The 18,143-nt window shown below is 31.4% G+C and overlaps 1 protein-coding gene across 1 annotated transcript in view; it reads left to right on the top strand.

The window, feature by feature from the left end:
- The window catches only part of LOC132716481 (four-jointed box protein 1-like), a gene marked incomplete at its 3' end in the record, with an annotated part of 33,762 nt that extends 16,593 nt beyond the window's left edge, over positions 1 to 17,169 (top strand). Inside the window, exons 2-5 of the mRNA XM_060699766.1 lie at positions 11,513 to 11,558; positions 12,800 to 12,979; positions 16,162 to 16,327; positions 16,999 to 17,169. Of these exons, the coding sequence (XP_060555749.1) occupies positions 11,513 to 11,558; positions 12,800 to 12,979; positions 16,162 to 16,327; positions 16,999 to 17,169 (563 nt within the window). The remainder of the gene's footprint in view (positions 1 to 11,512; positions 11,559 to 12,799; positions 12,980 to 16,161; positions 16,328 to 16,998) is intronic.
- Between the last annotated feature and the right edge of the window lie 974 nt (positions 17,170 to 18,143).

Raw genomic sequence — 18,143 nt, 5'->3', positions numbered from 1 at the left:
TAAGCGGTCAAAATTCAGATATGTATACAGGATATTTGTTTTATTTTGTGTAAGATGAAATTTTATTTCATCGAGTGGGCTTAAAAAGTAGTATTCTGTTGCGTAGCCACGAGTGAGAATACTGTTTTTAAAGTTCACGAGATAAGATAGAAATATATATATTACATCTTACACAACAAACAAACATATTTTTTTTAATTTTATGCTTAGAAACAAGTTAAAACGGAATTTCCTTAATATTAACATTAATATAAAAATCTGTTTTCCCCAACTAGAGCTGCAAAAAAGTCGAATTTCTCATTAAAACAAGAAATCATGGGCTGAAAAATATGTTCCACAATCAACGTTAAATGGTGGTGATAGTATTCATCTTATTAAAAAAATATGTCTTATCGTATGTTTAAATAATAAAAACAAATACTTCTAGTAGGAGAAAAAGTCCAACCATCCATCCATATTTCTAATACTGACTGCGGATTTATATTAGTCCTGGCTATGTTAAATGTAAGCACGCCATTTTTAAAGTTGTGTATTTCACTGGATGAAAATAATTGTGGTTGATTCAGAGGGATATAATTTGGATTTGTTAATCATACACCTTTTTAAAAGAAAGAAAACTTATTAGAGGATTGTAACAGACAATTAATTAGTGTTGACAGATGTGTAAACATTCCAAAAAGTGGATAGGAAATTGGAAAACGTGGAAGCCTTACAAACGCGGTATTGTTTACATATTCTTCGACTGTAAAATGCCATTGCTTTTCAAGTTTTCATAAAGCACACGGCAGTTATTACTGGTAGGATACTTAAATATTCCCAAATGTCATCAAGAGCAGTTTTTCATGTGGAAGGAATGTATTTTTCAGACTGTAAAAATGAAACAAAAAATTACAGAGACGATATTTGGTGATTGGTAATTTGAATGAATAGAAGTAACTTACTATAAGTTTTCTTCTTTTTATTACTTTTGACATACATGTATAAGTCATTTATCAATTTCAGCTTTTCTTTTCTTTAAACAGCCTGAAATTGTCGGAATATTCACCAAAAATAAAATTGAGATACCACATGGGGAAAATCTTGAAAAAGTAGTTCCGTCATTGAAGTGTGAATATATATTTTGATAATTTTCACTTTGAAATTATCAAATATAATTTTCTCGGATGAATCAGTAATCCACTGAAAAGCATAAAATAAATTTAAGTATTGTCACTGAAAATATATTAATTAAATGGTCATTTTGATGCTGTAAGTGAATGTATAGAAACCACAGGTAATGTTGACACTGAACTGGAGATATTGAAGAGATTGGAGAAAACATTTTACTCCAATCAAGTAGACCTCTTACAAAGGGTATGCTTACTAAAAATTCTTTTAATAAAAGTAAATATAAATGGTTTGACCATGAATGTAAGCGTCTGAAACAATGTAAAAATAGAAAATTAAGACTGTTTAGAAATAGTAGAAAACAGGATGACATGAAAGCTTATTTATATGTTAAACAGGAATTTGCAAAAGTAAACAAATCTCATATAACAGAAGTATATTAAAATCAGTTGAGGATTCAATTCATAACCAGAGAAAAAAATTTTGGTCTAAAGTAAAATGTCAAAATCATAAGAATGTTAAACACTCAATAACGACCAATGTCTGGTTTGATCATTTTAAGTCTTTGTTTGCTACAGAAGTTAATTCAGTAGATACTTACGTTAGGACAGATGTAATGCCAATTCAAGGAAATATTGAGTTATCTGTTTTTGACTCATTAATAACAGATGAAGAGGTATCAGATGCCATTAAATCCCTCAATGTAAATAAGGCTTGTTCTGATAATCTGACCCAAAGACATTTTAAAACATGCTTAGAAATTCTTCTCCCGTATATAAGGAAATTCTTTAATCTTATGTTTTCATCTGGTAATTTTCCATTAAAATGGACGCAGATTGAACTTGTCCCAATATATAAAAAAGGTCAAATTAACGTACCTGATAACTATAGTGGTATAACATTATTGTATGTTTTCAGTCAATTATATATTCACATTCTGAATAATAGTCTTACTTTTTATGTTAATGCATTTGATAGGATTTCTGAACCACAGGCAGGTTTTCGCTCTGGTTATTCCACAATTGATAATGCTTTTGTTTTGTTTGCAGTAATAAATAAATATCTCTCTATGAAAAGAAGAAAAATATATGTGGCCTTTGTAGACTGCTGTAAAGCTTTCGACTCGGTTAAGAGATCACTTTGTATAAATCCTTGGTAAATAATAGTGTTAAAGGTAGATTATATCATACAATACAACGCATGTATCATACAGTTAATGCAAAGGTCCGAAATGGTAACAATATAAGTTCAAGTTTCGAGTGCCCAATAGGATTACGTCAGGGTGTAGTTTAAGCCCTATCTTATATTTATTAACCAGTTAAAAATGTTTTTCAAAGAAAATAGTATACGTGGTATCCAGTGAACTCCAGATATAGTTGAAATTATAAGGTTAATGTTTGCTGATGATATAGCCTTAATTGCAGATGCAGTTCATGGTCTACGCGGTAAACTTAATTTTCTACATGAATTGTGCAATATTTGTGGACTAAATGTCAATATTAATAAAACTCAAGTAATGGTTTTTAAAAATAATGGAGCTATTGTAGGAGCTGAAAGATGGTTCAACAATGATTGCCCCCTTGCTGTCGTAGATGGTTTTAGTTATGTGGGATTATACTTTTCATGTAGGTTGTCGCTGCATAAAATGGCAGAGAGTACATCTGTAAAAGCAAAGCGAGTACTTATATCTCTATAAAAATTATTATATCATCTTTTTCCTTGTTCTATATCAATGTTTTTTTTAGAATTATTTGACAGTAAAATAACACCATATTATTGTATGGGGCTGAAATTTGGGGACTTGATAAACAGGATTCAGTTGAGCGGGTACATTTATATGCATGTAAGCGTTGTATGAATGCTTCAATCAAGGCATGTAATGCAGCAGTCTTTGGTGACTGTGGACGCCATAGCATGTACTGTGTTATTGCCAAATAGGCTGTAAAATATTGGTTCCGAATATTACTTATGCCACATTATCGTTTTGTCAGAAAATCTTATCAGATGCATTCTATACCACCTTTGGTTTGGTTACGTTTGGGATGCCCAAGGTGGTAGTAATATTAATCGTTTTGTGTTTGTTTATTCTCAACGCTTAACTGATATGGATCGTCAAAACTGATCGAGTAAATGCCAGGATTCAAGTAAACTTTATTTTTATCATACATGTACATTTAAACAAAATTTTGGCCTTGAACCGTATTTAGACTACATTGATAAATATAAATTCAGAAAGACCTTAGTTGCATTTAGAACATCTTCACATGAACTTATGATTGAAAAGGGGCGGCATCTGAAATTATCACGAGAAGAGAAAACTTGTATATATTGTCAAAATTTAGTTGAAATGGTGTACCATTTCCTCCTTAGTTGCCCACTATATACTAGTTTACGTTTAAAGTACTTTAATGAAAAATTCAATGTCGTTCTACTTTACATAACTTTAATACTTAAATGTCAATCAATAATGTATCAGTTGTAAAAAATCTAGCTATGTATATATTATGCTCTTGAAAAACGAAAACATTGTATTAGTACATTTACTTTTTAACAACTTGAACATGACATGCTATGTTGTTAACGCAAAATGTTGATTAAACTATAACACTTGTCTTGCCATTCACAACTTGTATAATTTGAATGTATATTATGTATTTATGTATTGGCTGTTGGCCATAAGTCGCAAATATAAGTATAAAAAAGTATTTCAATAATACTAAATCAAATGAATTACTTCAAAACATGTATGTAATAAACTGAAATCTTGCCAACCTTAATTATATTACTGATCAAAACAAATTCCAAAAATCGATACAAGAGCATATGCACAACATCCACCATTGAAGTTCATCTAATAACTGAAGAAAAGTAACCCAAACATCTTTGGGTAACAAAACAAACGTGACGTCACAACATTTGATAGATAGGGGGAGCAATGCTCAAAATGTTCAAAAATCGATATTCAGTCTTCGTAATATGGTCTATTCCTATCCCTAGTCGTAACCCTAACACCATATTGTAGGATGTTATGTGGTCTTTAAGATAAAAAGTAGAATTTAGATAAATATCTGTCAGTCCGTCCGTGTTAGTGTGTACAAGTATATAATTATACTGTTGTCAAAATAGCGCAAGGCTAAGAAAATAGGCGTTTTCATCATTTTTATTTGTTTATTATGACATTAAGAATAAATTCTTTTATAAATATTTTTTTCAATATTTTAATAAATAATGCACTATATTGTCGGGCTGTATGTGTACTTTTAGAAAAGAAAAGATAATTTGAATATTCCTATGTCTGTCCGTCCGTGTTAGTGTGAACAAGTATATATACCTTATTTTTTCATAATTTTAACTGTATATTATGACATTAATAAACAGATATTTTTATAAATAATATACCGTAATGCAGCCCTGTATGTGTACTTTAAGTTATAAAAAGAATTTAAATATATCTCCGTTAGTGTTAGTGTGTACAGGCTATAACTATTTTTTTATATTTTACACGGCTGATATCTTTAACATACTTTTTGTAGTTCATTTGTCATTCATATGTGTTTTTTTTATCTATATGTACATACTTTTATTATCCTTTTGTACAACGCCATTGAATATGTATATATAAATAGGCGTTTAATTAAATAGAATAGTTTTTTTCAGTTTCAGAAAATGACGCATTTGACTATAATGACTGTCAACAGGAAAGTGATTATATTGGTACGCAGCAAAAAAAGAGAAAGTGATCATGATTCTTTAGTGACACCATTAGTGCTAAATATGATATAAATACTGACGTAAGTACAAAAGACGAAAACAACAACAACTATGCTATTGATGCTAGTAATTCAATTATAGTGATAAAAGTGTTGAAAATTATGTAGTGATTCGAAGCAGTGATGATGAATCTGCACATGAAAACATTGACAACAAATGCACAGATGTAGTGCCGTCAGAAGTTACAACAAGGACACAAACTTTGATATTAACTTTTACGAAGAAGACGACATATATTGGAGAAGATGAAATTGAAACACATATAAGTGCCAATCAAGAATACTATGATAACTTTGTGTAACAATAAATTTTGGTCGGGTGTGTCGCGAAAAACGCGAAAATATTATTGTTTATTTTATTCATATCCGCCTGATTGGCACTGAATTGTTATAATCGCCGGTGAATTGTTGTTACCACCGAGTGTGTCACCGGCAGGTTTATGTTTCACAATGTTTACACGGTTTTCATTTATTTCTTGATTTTTAAGTGCAATACGACGTATTTAAAAAGAATTACTATCACGTTTAGTTAGTTTGTTTTAGGTTGTGTAAATGTAAAAGAAGTGATGTTAAAAATTAAATAAATAAACGTTTAAAGGAGAAATAAGAATTATTTTAATTCCAGCTTATTTAAGATTGCTACAGACATGAGTAGTAGTAATATACGAAGTTTTATACCATGACTCCGCGCCTTGATACCAATATCCCACACATTTCTATCACGTTGTCTGTCAATCATATTATTTGGTTAGATGTACTATAGGTAATGGTTATAAAGTTATTGTTCATTTGGACTTATTGAAATCATTTAATTAATATTTATTTGATTATAAGTTTGTAAGTCATAAACTTACTTACGGGACCGTATACAATGCGAATTAGTATTTGAATGATATAAAAAATTAAAGCTGCAATCAATGTAATATTGTTTTGGATTTATTCATATGTCCATAGCATACTGATAAAATGGTTAGTCAGTAGAATATTTAAAGCCTCGATAGATCTTTTACTCCGTACGTAAAAATTTCACACAACTCTGACAAAATATTATATTTTGAAATGTCTCTTTTTTGCATAAAAACAAAAAACACAACGTTCATAAGGTACTCTAGTTGAAGAATAGAGAAAATAAGAATCATTAAAGATGTCCAACACGGCAAAATTGAAAATGTCCCAGGCTCGGTTTGATTTAGCCTGTAAAGGGGCGGTGCCGTCAAGTTTACTTTGCTTTTTTACCTGTATTCATTCTGTACAGCCTCAGACATATAGACTTATCTATATCAGTTAAGCATACATTTAATGTCTGAATAACACATATTTGAATACTACCATGCTTAATGTTACTTTTATAGATAATGAACAAATACAAAAAGACAAATGCATGTATATATGTATTTGACCGAATTATATAGATATAAAGCTTAACAAAGTTTATAGTATTAGAGGTGTCGAGCCAAAATAATCATGAAATCTATAAACTTAGTTAAAGCTGTCCGCTTAGAGAATCATGCTTGGCTTGACAAGAATATGAATTTTTTTTAAAGTAAGGGGAATAATGAAAAAAAACTATCATATATACATTTATTTTTGCAAACCAATGTAAATGGGAAAACATATTCATATTTAAACATAGAAACAATTTTCTTACGTTTATTTCTTATGTTTAGGCGTGCAGCTTAAACCACATTTTGATTTTATTCAAATTACTCTATGATTATTATTTCATGTACCATTTTAATGTACGATTTGGCCGAGAGTTATTGTTTTTACACCTTTCGACCTATTTGTTTGGATAAGAAAATGTTCTTATTGTTATTCAAACAGTACTGTTCAATAAAAGAAAACTCAAAGTATCTTTTATGAAGCCGGTATACTTTGACAGATTTTACTTGAATCACTTTAAACGCAATTAAACGCAGATAATAATAAGTAAAATAGAGAAAAACAGAATCCCTAAGGAAAGTCCAATACGGCAAATTTGTAAAACACTGCAGGCTCGGTTTGATTGAGCCTGTTCATGGACAGTACTGGAAAGTGCAAGTTACCGACAACGACCCCTAGCACCTGCTTAAGCATTTAAATTTTTGAATTTAGAAACATCCGCAGATATGTTCATACGGCAGTTAGCATGGAATCTTCAATGTGACACAGCAGTGTCATTCCATGAAAAGAGACGTATGGTTCCCTAGTAAAAGAATGCATGTGCCCTTAACGGGAAGAAAATGGGCAAAAATAAATAAAATGGAATTTTTAAAGGGGATCTGAGGTTATGAAGCCTGCACATGACAGACAAGACGTCAAAAGACAAATTAAAAAGCAGGCAATATATCCTAAAGGTGATTATACAGTATTCAAAACTACCCAAGTTGAAAAAGACTAAATACAAGAAACTAAAAATAACATCTCAAATTTATACACAACAAGAATGTCTTGCTGAACGATCTTCAAGAATCGAAAATATAACATCATTGATTAAATGTACAGGGAGCCTTTTTACAGCTACCGCACGGCACAAATAACACTAATGTGACAAACAGAGAAAAACAGAATCCCTAAAGAAAGTCCAACACGACAAAATTGTAAAATGTTGCAGGCTCGATTTGATTAAGAATCATCTGCAGATGTGTTCATACGGCGGTTATCATGTCTTAGGGTCAAGACAATTAAAAGCAAACTTGATGCGGTTATATTAAATGTACTTTTGTTAAAAACAATGTCCACATAACTGTATTAAAAATGTTTAGTTAACCCTAACCAATAATGTTAAAACAATATTGTTGAAATATTTAATAAAACCAAGCTCACTTATAAACCACTTGCAAACACTCACTATCCAATCATCTATTTTGTATTAACATTCTTTAGTTAATAAAAAGTTGCTATCAATTAAGGTATGACCATTACCCACTCTAATGAAATAATGAAATCATGTTAGATTATAATTGCTGTTTAGGTATATGAAAAATAATTGTTTGAGGTGAGTATGGGTTGGTTCCTCGACCCATACTGATCATTTAAACGGGGAGAATTAATTGCTCACAAATTGTTGGGCCTTGAAAAAAGAAAAAAAGGGAAGCAAAAATGGAAATTGAATAAAGATATTTCTTCATTTATGTAATCAAAATTTCTACCTCTCTAATCCGACGTGCATTAATCTATGCTTTTCAAACTTCACTGTTGCTGAAAGGTAAGAATATTGTCCTTATTTTATATATGCAGTGTATATTGTAATTACATAACTTTATACGTTGTCAAATTGTTATAATATTTTATGAAATTCTGTGATATAATTAGTACAAAAATTCTATATCTCTAACATTATATGTATATCACTTATAGCGTTGCTTTGTCGAATTTCTGATGGTCCAAATGCAACTAGAGTTTTGCAGTTTTGCAATTTTACAGATTTCCGTTTCAATGTAGTGTTGCTTTTTGCTCTTTATTGCATACTATTCGAATAAAAACAATAACTGCATTAAAATTATATAAATTTACACAACAATGATAACCCTAAGCTGTAACTTCTTTTATTTCGCGTAGTGTACGCGCATTTGTCCAACGTCTGATGTCATTTTCTAAACGTGTGTCTGTTTCCATGCTCATTGAAACTATTAACTATGCTAAAAACAGAAAATTTGTTTGTGTTTCTTAAATTCGCTATATAACATTCAACGACGTCTTATTTCTTAACTTAGATGTAACAATAAATAAACATAAATTGTTTTCATGAAAAATCAAAAACCAAAATCTAAACGTTAGATATTAATAAGAAAGAGATATATTTTATGTGGGTATAATTGTAAATTGTTCATATATTTTTCATGATTAAAATCAAAATGAAAAAATCGTCTACTACTATCTACAACTACTGTAATTCAAACTAATCACATAAAAGTTTCCTTTTATATTGCGACATACTGTTGAAGTAAAAAAGTCACATATTGTTACAACCAATCAAATTATCTTATTTCCGCTCATACAATGAGAGGTCGTATAGTCGGACACGTCAAGAGGCTGTCCAAGTGTGCAAATGACAGAGACCTGTTACCGATGAAATATTGTTTACTGTAAAATTAAAACATGTAAAATGAATATATTTTGCGCATCTTAAGTTTTAAAAGCGATTGTTAAAAGTCAAGTTTTGTTGCTGTTTTGTTTTCAACAAAGAGAAAAATACATGTATACATATATAAATATTGTAATGCAACGCTAAAGAATAGAAACTTTTACCATGTGACATCATTTTGTCTATAATTTATGTTTTTTTAATTATTTCTATTATTTATTTGAGATAAATGATTTAATCATACACTTTGGCTGTCTAGGGATCACCCTCTATCCATATTTTCTTAACTCTAAAAGCAGTTTACGGAAATGCATCGTTGCTGTGGAGATATCTTGGAATATAAGACAAACTGAAACTATAATAGAAGAGACAAATAAATTATGTAAGCGATGCAACATTGCTCTTACCAAAGGTACAAGGTAAACGAAGAACACGAAAGAACGAAAACTTGATTCAAATTTAAAAGAATTTTATGATGAACAATTATCAATTACCCATGGAGAATTTTCTAATATGTCTTTAAGACATAGTTTAAGATTAAATTGTACAGGGTAAGTAAAATAAATACCATTAACTGGACTAGAACTCAACATATTTACGCCACACTTCACCCCCATTTAGTGCTGTATTTAAAACATGTGATGACCAGAGCTGCATTACTGGTACTGGTACTGGTACTGCAGTACGTACTGCAGCGATTTTGCAAGTACTGGTACTGATACTGAATTACTCTTACAAAATTTTGCTACTACTGGTACTGGTACTGCATTACTGTCTTAAAAAGTGGTACTGCTACTGCATTACCCAGTACTTTTGGTTTTGAAATTAAAAATAACATCAATTTTTCTCATAAAATAAAGCTGTAAAATACATTAACTATATTTTATTTTTGTGAAAAAGTAAGTTATCAAATCTAAAGATAATTTGCTGCAATATTCCTTCAAATGTTAACATAGTATTCATCATAAAAAGCACCAAAGACTTTAAGTAAAAATTAAATTAAGATAAACAGACTCAATAACTCTTTTAATTTCACTCTTTACCCTAAAATATCCTTATTAAAATCTTTTATTACTTTGTATTTATTAGTAAAAGAGCAAAATAAACACTAATTAATTTCTTCTATTCTAAAAAATCCCATTTCAAGTTAAAAAAGTGATATTGCTAGCACCATAAAAAGTTGTTATTTACTTTGGTTTAAATTGAACAGAGGTGTGAAGGTGTGAAAGGCAACAAAAGACTGTTGTGTTTTAAATGAAAGATGTTTCCATTGTATTTATACAGTTGACTGGTTACTAAACAATTAGATATGACATGAATATATGTTGTAAATATTGTTTGTAAAAAGTATGTTAAAACTATAAAGTTGTAAATATGTTATGTTAACTTTAAAGCAGCACGCCTCCAGATTCATCCTAATTTTCATGAAAATTTTGAAAATGTATTTAAATAAATGAACAAAGAAAGTACTTGACACCTTACAATCGGCACTTAAAATCCATGTAAATTACCAAAAAAAGGTCAAAACATGCATAAATAGCCCCTACTGCGTTAGTAACGCAGTAGAAATATGGTGATAAATACTACAAAATACAGTCATTAATTGCACATAAGATATAATTTATCACTTGAATCTTTAATTTGTTTACTTTTCTCAAAGTTTTAGTAATTTTTTTCCAAGTTTAATTTTCTTGAAATATTTTGGGTCATCTGGAGGCATGCAGCTTTAAAGTAAATAATGATTTTATTTCTTTGCTGAATAATATTTGCTATTATTTGTTTGACACTGTATTTATTCAAACTTTGATGAATATATAAAAGTAATGGTACTGATACTTAATTACTTCACCAAAAAAAGTACTGGTACTGCAGTACCGAGCTAAAATCTAGTACTGGTACTGGTAATGGTACTGCATAATTTGCCAAGTACTGGTACTGGTACTTAAGTACTACACCCTTAGTACTGATGCAGCTCTGGTGATGACTGTTCACAAAAACCAGTTTATTCCAAAACCTGTTAAAGGATTGAGGTTCTTCCAACAGAATTGCAACAAATAAATAGAAATAGATGTAATGGCAAACTTACGATGTTCAAGATAATAGTTAATTTTTGACAACTTAGGTGCACCTCACTTGAGGCAACATGACTTAACTTGTTTCTGTTATTATAAGGATCTATTATCAGTATATTGTGTCTACCGTCGCCTATTGCTCACAAACATGCAATGCAAACATCTTAAAACAATCTTTTAACATCCTTGAAATAATAAATGCATATGATTTGTAAAACTTAAATCATGTCAAAAATCCTATAGTACATCATGGCGCTATAACAATGTATTTATGATGTATGAAATTGATCAAACCACACATGTTTTTCGTATTTCACGGTTTAATTCGTTTCATTATGAACAATAATATGATATTTAGCTTTAAACTATGTTGTTTACTTTGCGTGGTTTTAATTTCTTTATTTTGTGTTTCTTTTCAACAAAATGGTAATTTTAAAAAAACATCTTTGAATATGAAATATCAAAACACAAGATCCAACAATTTTATTTTATTTAAGGATGGGATCTTCTGGAATGATTATGCAGAGACATTTGTTCCAAAAGGTAAGATTGTTTTATATATATTTTTTTATTCTTTTATTCAGATGTTATGACAAGTATGAAAAACAAAATCAAATAAGAAGGTTGAAACATTTGTTTTATATTTCTTAAATAATTACGAACTCGACAGTAATAATATCAATGTTATGTAAAACACAACTTTTGATTTAACTCATATCTATAAATGTAATAATACGAAGCATTAATGTAACAAACATCGAGAAACGATTTTCATATCCGTTGGACGGTATAGGTAAAAGCTAGTAACCCTTAAGCACCGGATTTTGCAGAATTCAACATTTAATCATGTAATAGGCCCAATTTGCATTTGAGAAACATCAATGAAAAACGGCGCAAAATATGATGAACAAGACCGACAAGGAAAGGCGGCGCTCAATGAACGCAGCCCCAAAGTCGCAAAGTCGAACCCAAATAAAATGCCTTTAATTTTAAAAAAAAGTCAATGGACGAAAAGAATTACAGTCAAACATGAATTAAGCGACAGCACAATGGAAACACCAAAAATATGAAAGCTGAGCTGAGGTAACGAAACCTACATATTAAAGACAAGACGTCAAAAGACAAATTAATAAAACAGGCAACATATTATCCTAAGGGAAATTATAATAAAAAGTATTCAAATAAAGTAGTGAAACTGGAACCATCCTAGTTGATAAAGGTAAAATCCAAGAAACTTAAAGTACCACTTAACATGTATACACCACAATAATGTCGTGTTAAACGATTTTCAAGGATAAAAAAATTAGCATCTTTGATGTATCGGGCGACATTTAACGACCTGTACAGGGCGGGAAAAAACAATGATTGTGGCATGGACGACCTTACAACATCCAAAGCGACAAAATTGAAAATGTTGCAGGCTTGCTTTGATAGAAGATGTTCATGGACAGTCCTTTTAAGTGCATCATTTTAAATCATTCAGTTTAAATCATTCAGAAGAATTCTACTTATACAATGCTGGACGCCATTCAGGCTTTCCGTTTTCCCTTTTACTCCTATCTCCTGAGAAATATGAGATATATGTGAAAAGGCGTCACCGGCAATAACATTGGAATTTTTGTCTAAAATACAAACATTTTAAACTCATATTTTGCAGAGTAGTAGGGATAATATGTTACTCAGTGTTGTCGGTATATAGATTTTTTTTGTAAATGGCTACTTATAAATATATTATGACATTGTACGATACACATTTTTTTTAAAACTTGTTTATAATTTTAAAGGGATGGAACAAGTTGACAGCATAAAATGCGTAGAAAAAATATCACATCAACGTGTAGTGAAGGTGATAAATGCAAATCAGTCAGTATGTGGAGATGGAGGCAATGCTATTGTCAAACTAAATGATGGATGTACAATGTGTGTAAGACATAAGAGATGGGTAGCAAAAACAAACATATATGGTCAGTCATAATTATCATAAAGTATTGACACATTTACCAATCGCCAATATTTTGACAATCAACACATTTAAGTTCGACTTAATCCCTTTCAATTTCGTGTTAAAATATCAAGGACTTAAACTTTGCGAGAGAAATTTAATGGTTTTATTTCAAAATAAGTTAAAAAAATGAGGTAACTCGAGAGCTGTGACAACAAATATTAGTCTATACATAGTTGTAAGATTGAGTAAGAGTAAGATTGACTGAGTATTTTCGTGAATGCAACAACTTGTGCACCCCTAGTATATGCTGATTCAATGAGTGATATCTAACTGAAGGGATCAGATCAAAATTAAAACATAGAACATGACCATAATTTTGAAATACACTCAGTACAAAAAGAAACGCAAACTGTATATATACCTGGTCATCTCCCATAGTGGATGTGGTGCAGAAAAAACTTCAATACCTTTTCAATATTTCATCCATGCTTTATTCAATAACACAACAATTTCATTGATACCTGCAAAATTACGAAAGTTTCAGCAGTTTAAACACAGCGCTATCGATCACGAAAATTTCAGTTTCAATACCTTGTGTGTCCACCCCTAGCATTGATAAGCGCCTGGCAGCGGCGACGCATAGAGGTCACTAACATAGCAATGGATGCCTGGGGAATGTTATTCCACTCCTGCACTGCGACACAACGAAGTTCCTGCACCGTCTGGGGCTGTGGCTGATGCTCATAAATGCGACGTTTTAGCTCGTCCCAAAAGTGTTCAATAGGTGCCATATCTGGCGACATTGCAGGCCAGTCTAGCACATTAATGTGGTTCCGAGCAAGAAAGTTTTGAGTCAAACGTGCTGTGTGCGGGCGAGCGTTATCCTGTTGAAGTGTCCCATGTCCCTGAAAATGACGGTTCATGTACGGTACGACAACAGGTGCTAGAACATCATTGACATATGTCTGAGCATTGACATCACGGTCGAACACTACAAGATCTGTTCTTCCAAACTGTGACATCCCTGCCCATATGTGAATGGAGCCACCACCCCAACGATTAAAAGTCTGAATACAGGCTTCGGCATAACGCTCGTTCCTGCGCCTCCAAACACGTGCACGACCATCGGCTCTGCTCAGCACTATTTAAGTTTCGTCAGAGAAAAGTACCCTGCTCCAGAATCTACGGATCATTCTTATGTGCACTCTAGCCCACCGTAGTCGATCCCGTTTGTGAAGTGCAGTGAGGCGTGATGCCTTGAGGGGTCTCCTACACTTCAAACCAACTTCCTTAAGCCGATTTAGAACTGTGTTTGCGTGTATACTGCGCCTGAAAAGTAACGCAACGTCTCAAAAAGGGCAAACCTCATCAAAATGTGAACAGCTCAAAATTTGATAAGAGGAAGAATTTCGGAAAGATAGCAATATTTTCACCTACCCGTAAGAACCTATTGTTCGTCTAGCTGTAGAGGACGCCGCTTCGAATCGATTACGTAGGTGCCCCACTCGAATATTCACATCCTGTCTCCTAGTGGTTATTCGTGGTCGACCGAATTTTGGTAAGTCTTTGACACTGCCAGAGGCATTGTACCTATTCTGTAGACGAGTGATAGTGCTAACATGACAATTAAATCGCCGTGCAACGTCAATCTTCGAAACACCAGCTTCAAGTAAACCAATTGCTTGATTCCGCAAATGTTCAGCAAGGCGCGGCATGGTTATAAAGTACTGACAGTTCAAATAAACTTGTTTTTCATGTGTACCGATTCATCACTACACGGCTACATGTATAGAAACTATCGGTAAACTATAGAGCACGGTGTGCACGTGGAAATGTGGTTTGTACAGTTTGCCTTTAAACTGCATTGAGGGAGGTTAAAAATAATGCCGTTTTGTACTCAAGTTAACAATAAAATGTCATTGAGAATATTAAAGGGAAAATTGTTTGTCCAAATTTAGTATAAACCTAAAAAATTTAAAAAATGAAAAAGTTGCGTTTCTTTTTGTACTGAGTGTAATTCATAGCGGCATGAGTGTAATTCAAAGGCTTGTAATGTTAAACATTCATATTTCATATCAATTAATGAATATGACTCAGGTAGGTGGTTTGCTATCAACAAGGATTTCAAGTAAAAAATCCCGATTAATAAATTGGTGTAAGACTTAGACGTCAAACAAGATGGTGCGGCTAAATAAGATCTCACTTGAGATTTCTGTATTGCCATAAGGGTCTAGGTCAAAGTCACTGATACTTTAAAAGAAAGTTTGTTTCCTGTCCATAGCTAGACTAACATACACATTTGATTTAAGCCTATTTTATAGCACTCCTATTGAAAGTCTCAACTTGGATTGCTTTTGACCCCCATAAGATCAAGGTCAATGTCACTGTTACTAGAAAAATTGTTTTATGTTAATAAATAGGGCAAATAAGCTTATGTAAAGACATCGCATTGGATGAAAATAAAACATAATATAAAGTGCATGTATGTTGTTTTATAAAACGTGAATGTCTACAGCGAATTATTTTTACATATTATACATTTAAATTATTCCTTTCTGCATTTAATATGTTTCAAATATGTCATTCACAGAAACGTCACAATTTTTGCTTTTTATGTGTTTAATGTGAATAGTTTCTGTTTGTATCTTCACAAACTTTACGTGGGTGTGGTTCATGTTTTCAAAAACCGAATTAGCGTTTAAAACATCTATGAGCCGGTAAACTGATAAAAAACCCAAATGACAAATTGATAAAAGCCATTTCGTCATTATAAATATGTTACAACCGCTGCACAACTTCTTTCATATAGAGGATTTAGCCGACATTGGACATTGTTACGATAGCAACAAGAACATGTAATCAAATAAAAATTCTAAAAATTAAGTTTTTTTGTCTGTATTTCTATCAAAGTCGACATTACGTTTTCCTTTCCCTTGCATAAAACTCTAACATCATAATTACATTTTTTGATTTCGTGCAATCTACGCTGCAATCGGCAGAAAAAGAATTGTACACAAAAATGATAAATGTAAGCACAAAGAAAGAATGTCAATAAACTGAAAAAATATAGTTTGTTAAAACCCAATTGTGATTTAAAGACGATTTGAAGGCTTCATTCAGTTGATTTTCTTATCTAAGTGTTTACTCGTGATTTGATTAAAATCATAAACTTAACTGGAGGTATTTATCATTTTTTAATAGCTGAATCCTTTGCTTTCTACTTATCTCGCTTACTTGGTATGGACAATGTTCCAGAGGTAGTGATTTCAAATATATCTTCTCCATTGTGGAAAGGAACTGATTTTATCAAACTAGGCTGGCGAGAACATGAATTAGTTGCAATGATCAGGTGGCTCCCAGACACAAGGTAAAAATATACTCATGTGTTTTATGATTTTATAAATTCACTTGAAAAATACTTTTACAGTGATACAATATTGCTGTAACTTTTTATCTCGAAGGTATGTGCTAGGAATTAAAGTTAACACAAATATTGACGTTCGGAAAATTCGGTGTAACACGAAAAATGTAACATTTAACCTAAAATATATGTTGCCCACTTAAATAATTTTCTGTGGCATTATTGTAACTATGTATATTTATTACGACTAAAAATTTCATATTACTTATTCCGAAACAATTGAACGATAAAACAGAAAATGCCATTATTTCAACTTACTCAATATTACTTGACCATGCTTGATACATATTTATATATTCAACATGCTTTAACGTTACAATGACACTACTTCTTGACACGACAGGCATGTTTTAAAGCAGATGTTTTAAATGAAGAACCTCATGAAAGAAAATCTGGAAAGGCATTGTTACTGAATTTATTAACTGCCTGTTCTCTTTCTTGCTTTATTGGTAAATTGTAAATGAGTCTGCTTGTCTTCAGAAAACAGAAACGTAAAGTATAATTCTTATTTACATACTTAAATTATTGCGAATTCCGTTTTCATTGAAAGAACAGGAAAACATTTTTATTTCTATAAGCATAAGGTAATTTCATCGCTATGCTAACATTATTTGCAGTCAAAAGGTATTCATGCCTTCGGTCATAAAAGATGCTGTTACATCAGGGAAGCCAGTGGACAGTGATGTAATTTATAATACAAATACGCTTAGAAGTAATACTTCCATATCGGAGCTTATTCAGTGGGGCACAATGATCATTTTTGACAACTTAATCGAGCATAATGACAGGTACTTTCAGATATAAACCATAATGAATAGTGCATTAACTATCTTTTTATCATGAATTGTTTTCATTTATGTTTACTGAAATGCATTTATTTTGGCATATAAAGTTAATGAAACCGACCAATGGCGACCATAATTCAAACCATAATTACAGCTCATTTCATAAAAAGCAAACAAAAAAATTCCTCCACACCCAAAGCACCGGCTTAAACAGAATTCAACAAATTTGAAACATCCGAAGATGTCAAATCGTTGTTATCGATAAACCTTCAATGTGTCATTCATCGAAAGTGGCATATGGTTCTAAATTAAAAAGCATGTGCTCAAAACGAGAAAACAATAGGAAAACTAAATAAAATGGAATTTTGAAAGAAGATGTTATGACGATTGAATATCGCAGATAAACAGTCAACGGCAAATTTAAATGCAAGCAACATACCTACGAGTGATTAGAAAATATTTAAATATCGAATTCTGGAACCACCTGATTAAAAGAAAAACCAGATTCGAAAGAACTAAAAGTACAAAAAAAGAAAGATGCACTCACAACAAAATCGTCGTTCAGTAAACCTGGTTGATTATATACAGTAAAACTCTTAATAGTTAACAAATAAAAAATATAAATATAAACAATAAATAAATAAAAACAGTACTCGATAGCTCCGAAGCTTTCCATTGAATCTTAATTTTAGCGACACTAGAATATGTCCCGACACTTTATTACCATATGTATTGTTTATTCATATAAACCCTTAAGATAAAATTATGAAGTAAAGAAACTCGTATTGTAGTTGATATATTGTTTAATAAGTTTTATCATTTTATTGACTTATATCACGCACAAAAACATCATATAGGGTTTGGGTTAGGGTTAGGGTAACCCTAACCCTAAAACATCATATGCAATATCCAAAACAATTTTCGGAGAAAGGGTAAGACCGATTGATAAAAAAAATAATATTTCTTAAAGCAAACTA

The sequence above is a fragment of the Ruditapes philippinarum genome, unplaced genomic scaffold (assembly GCF_026571515.1).
Source record: "Ruditapes philippinarum isolate M1 unplaced genomic scaffold, ASM2657151v2 ctg3619_1_1_1_1, whole genome shotgun sequence".
Classification (NCBI taxonomy): domain Eukaryota; kingdom Metazoa; phylum Mollusca; class Bivalvia; order Venerida; family Veneridae; genus Ruditapes; species Ruditapes philippinarum.
This window is presented reverse-complemented; position numbering and strand designations above follow the sequence as displayed.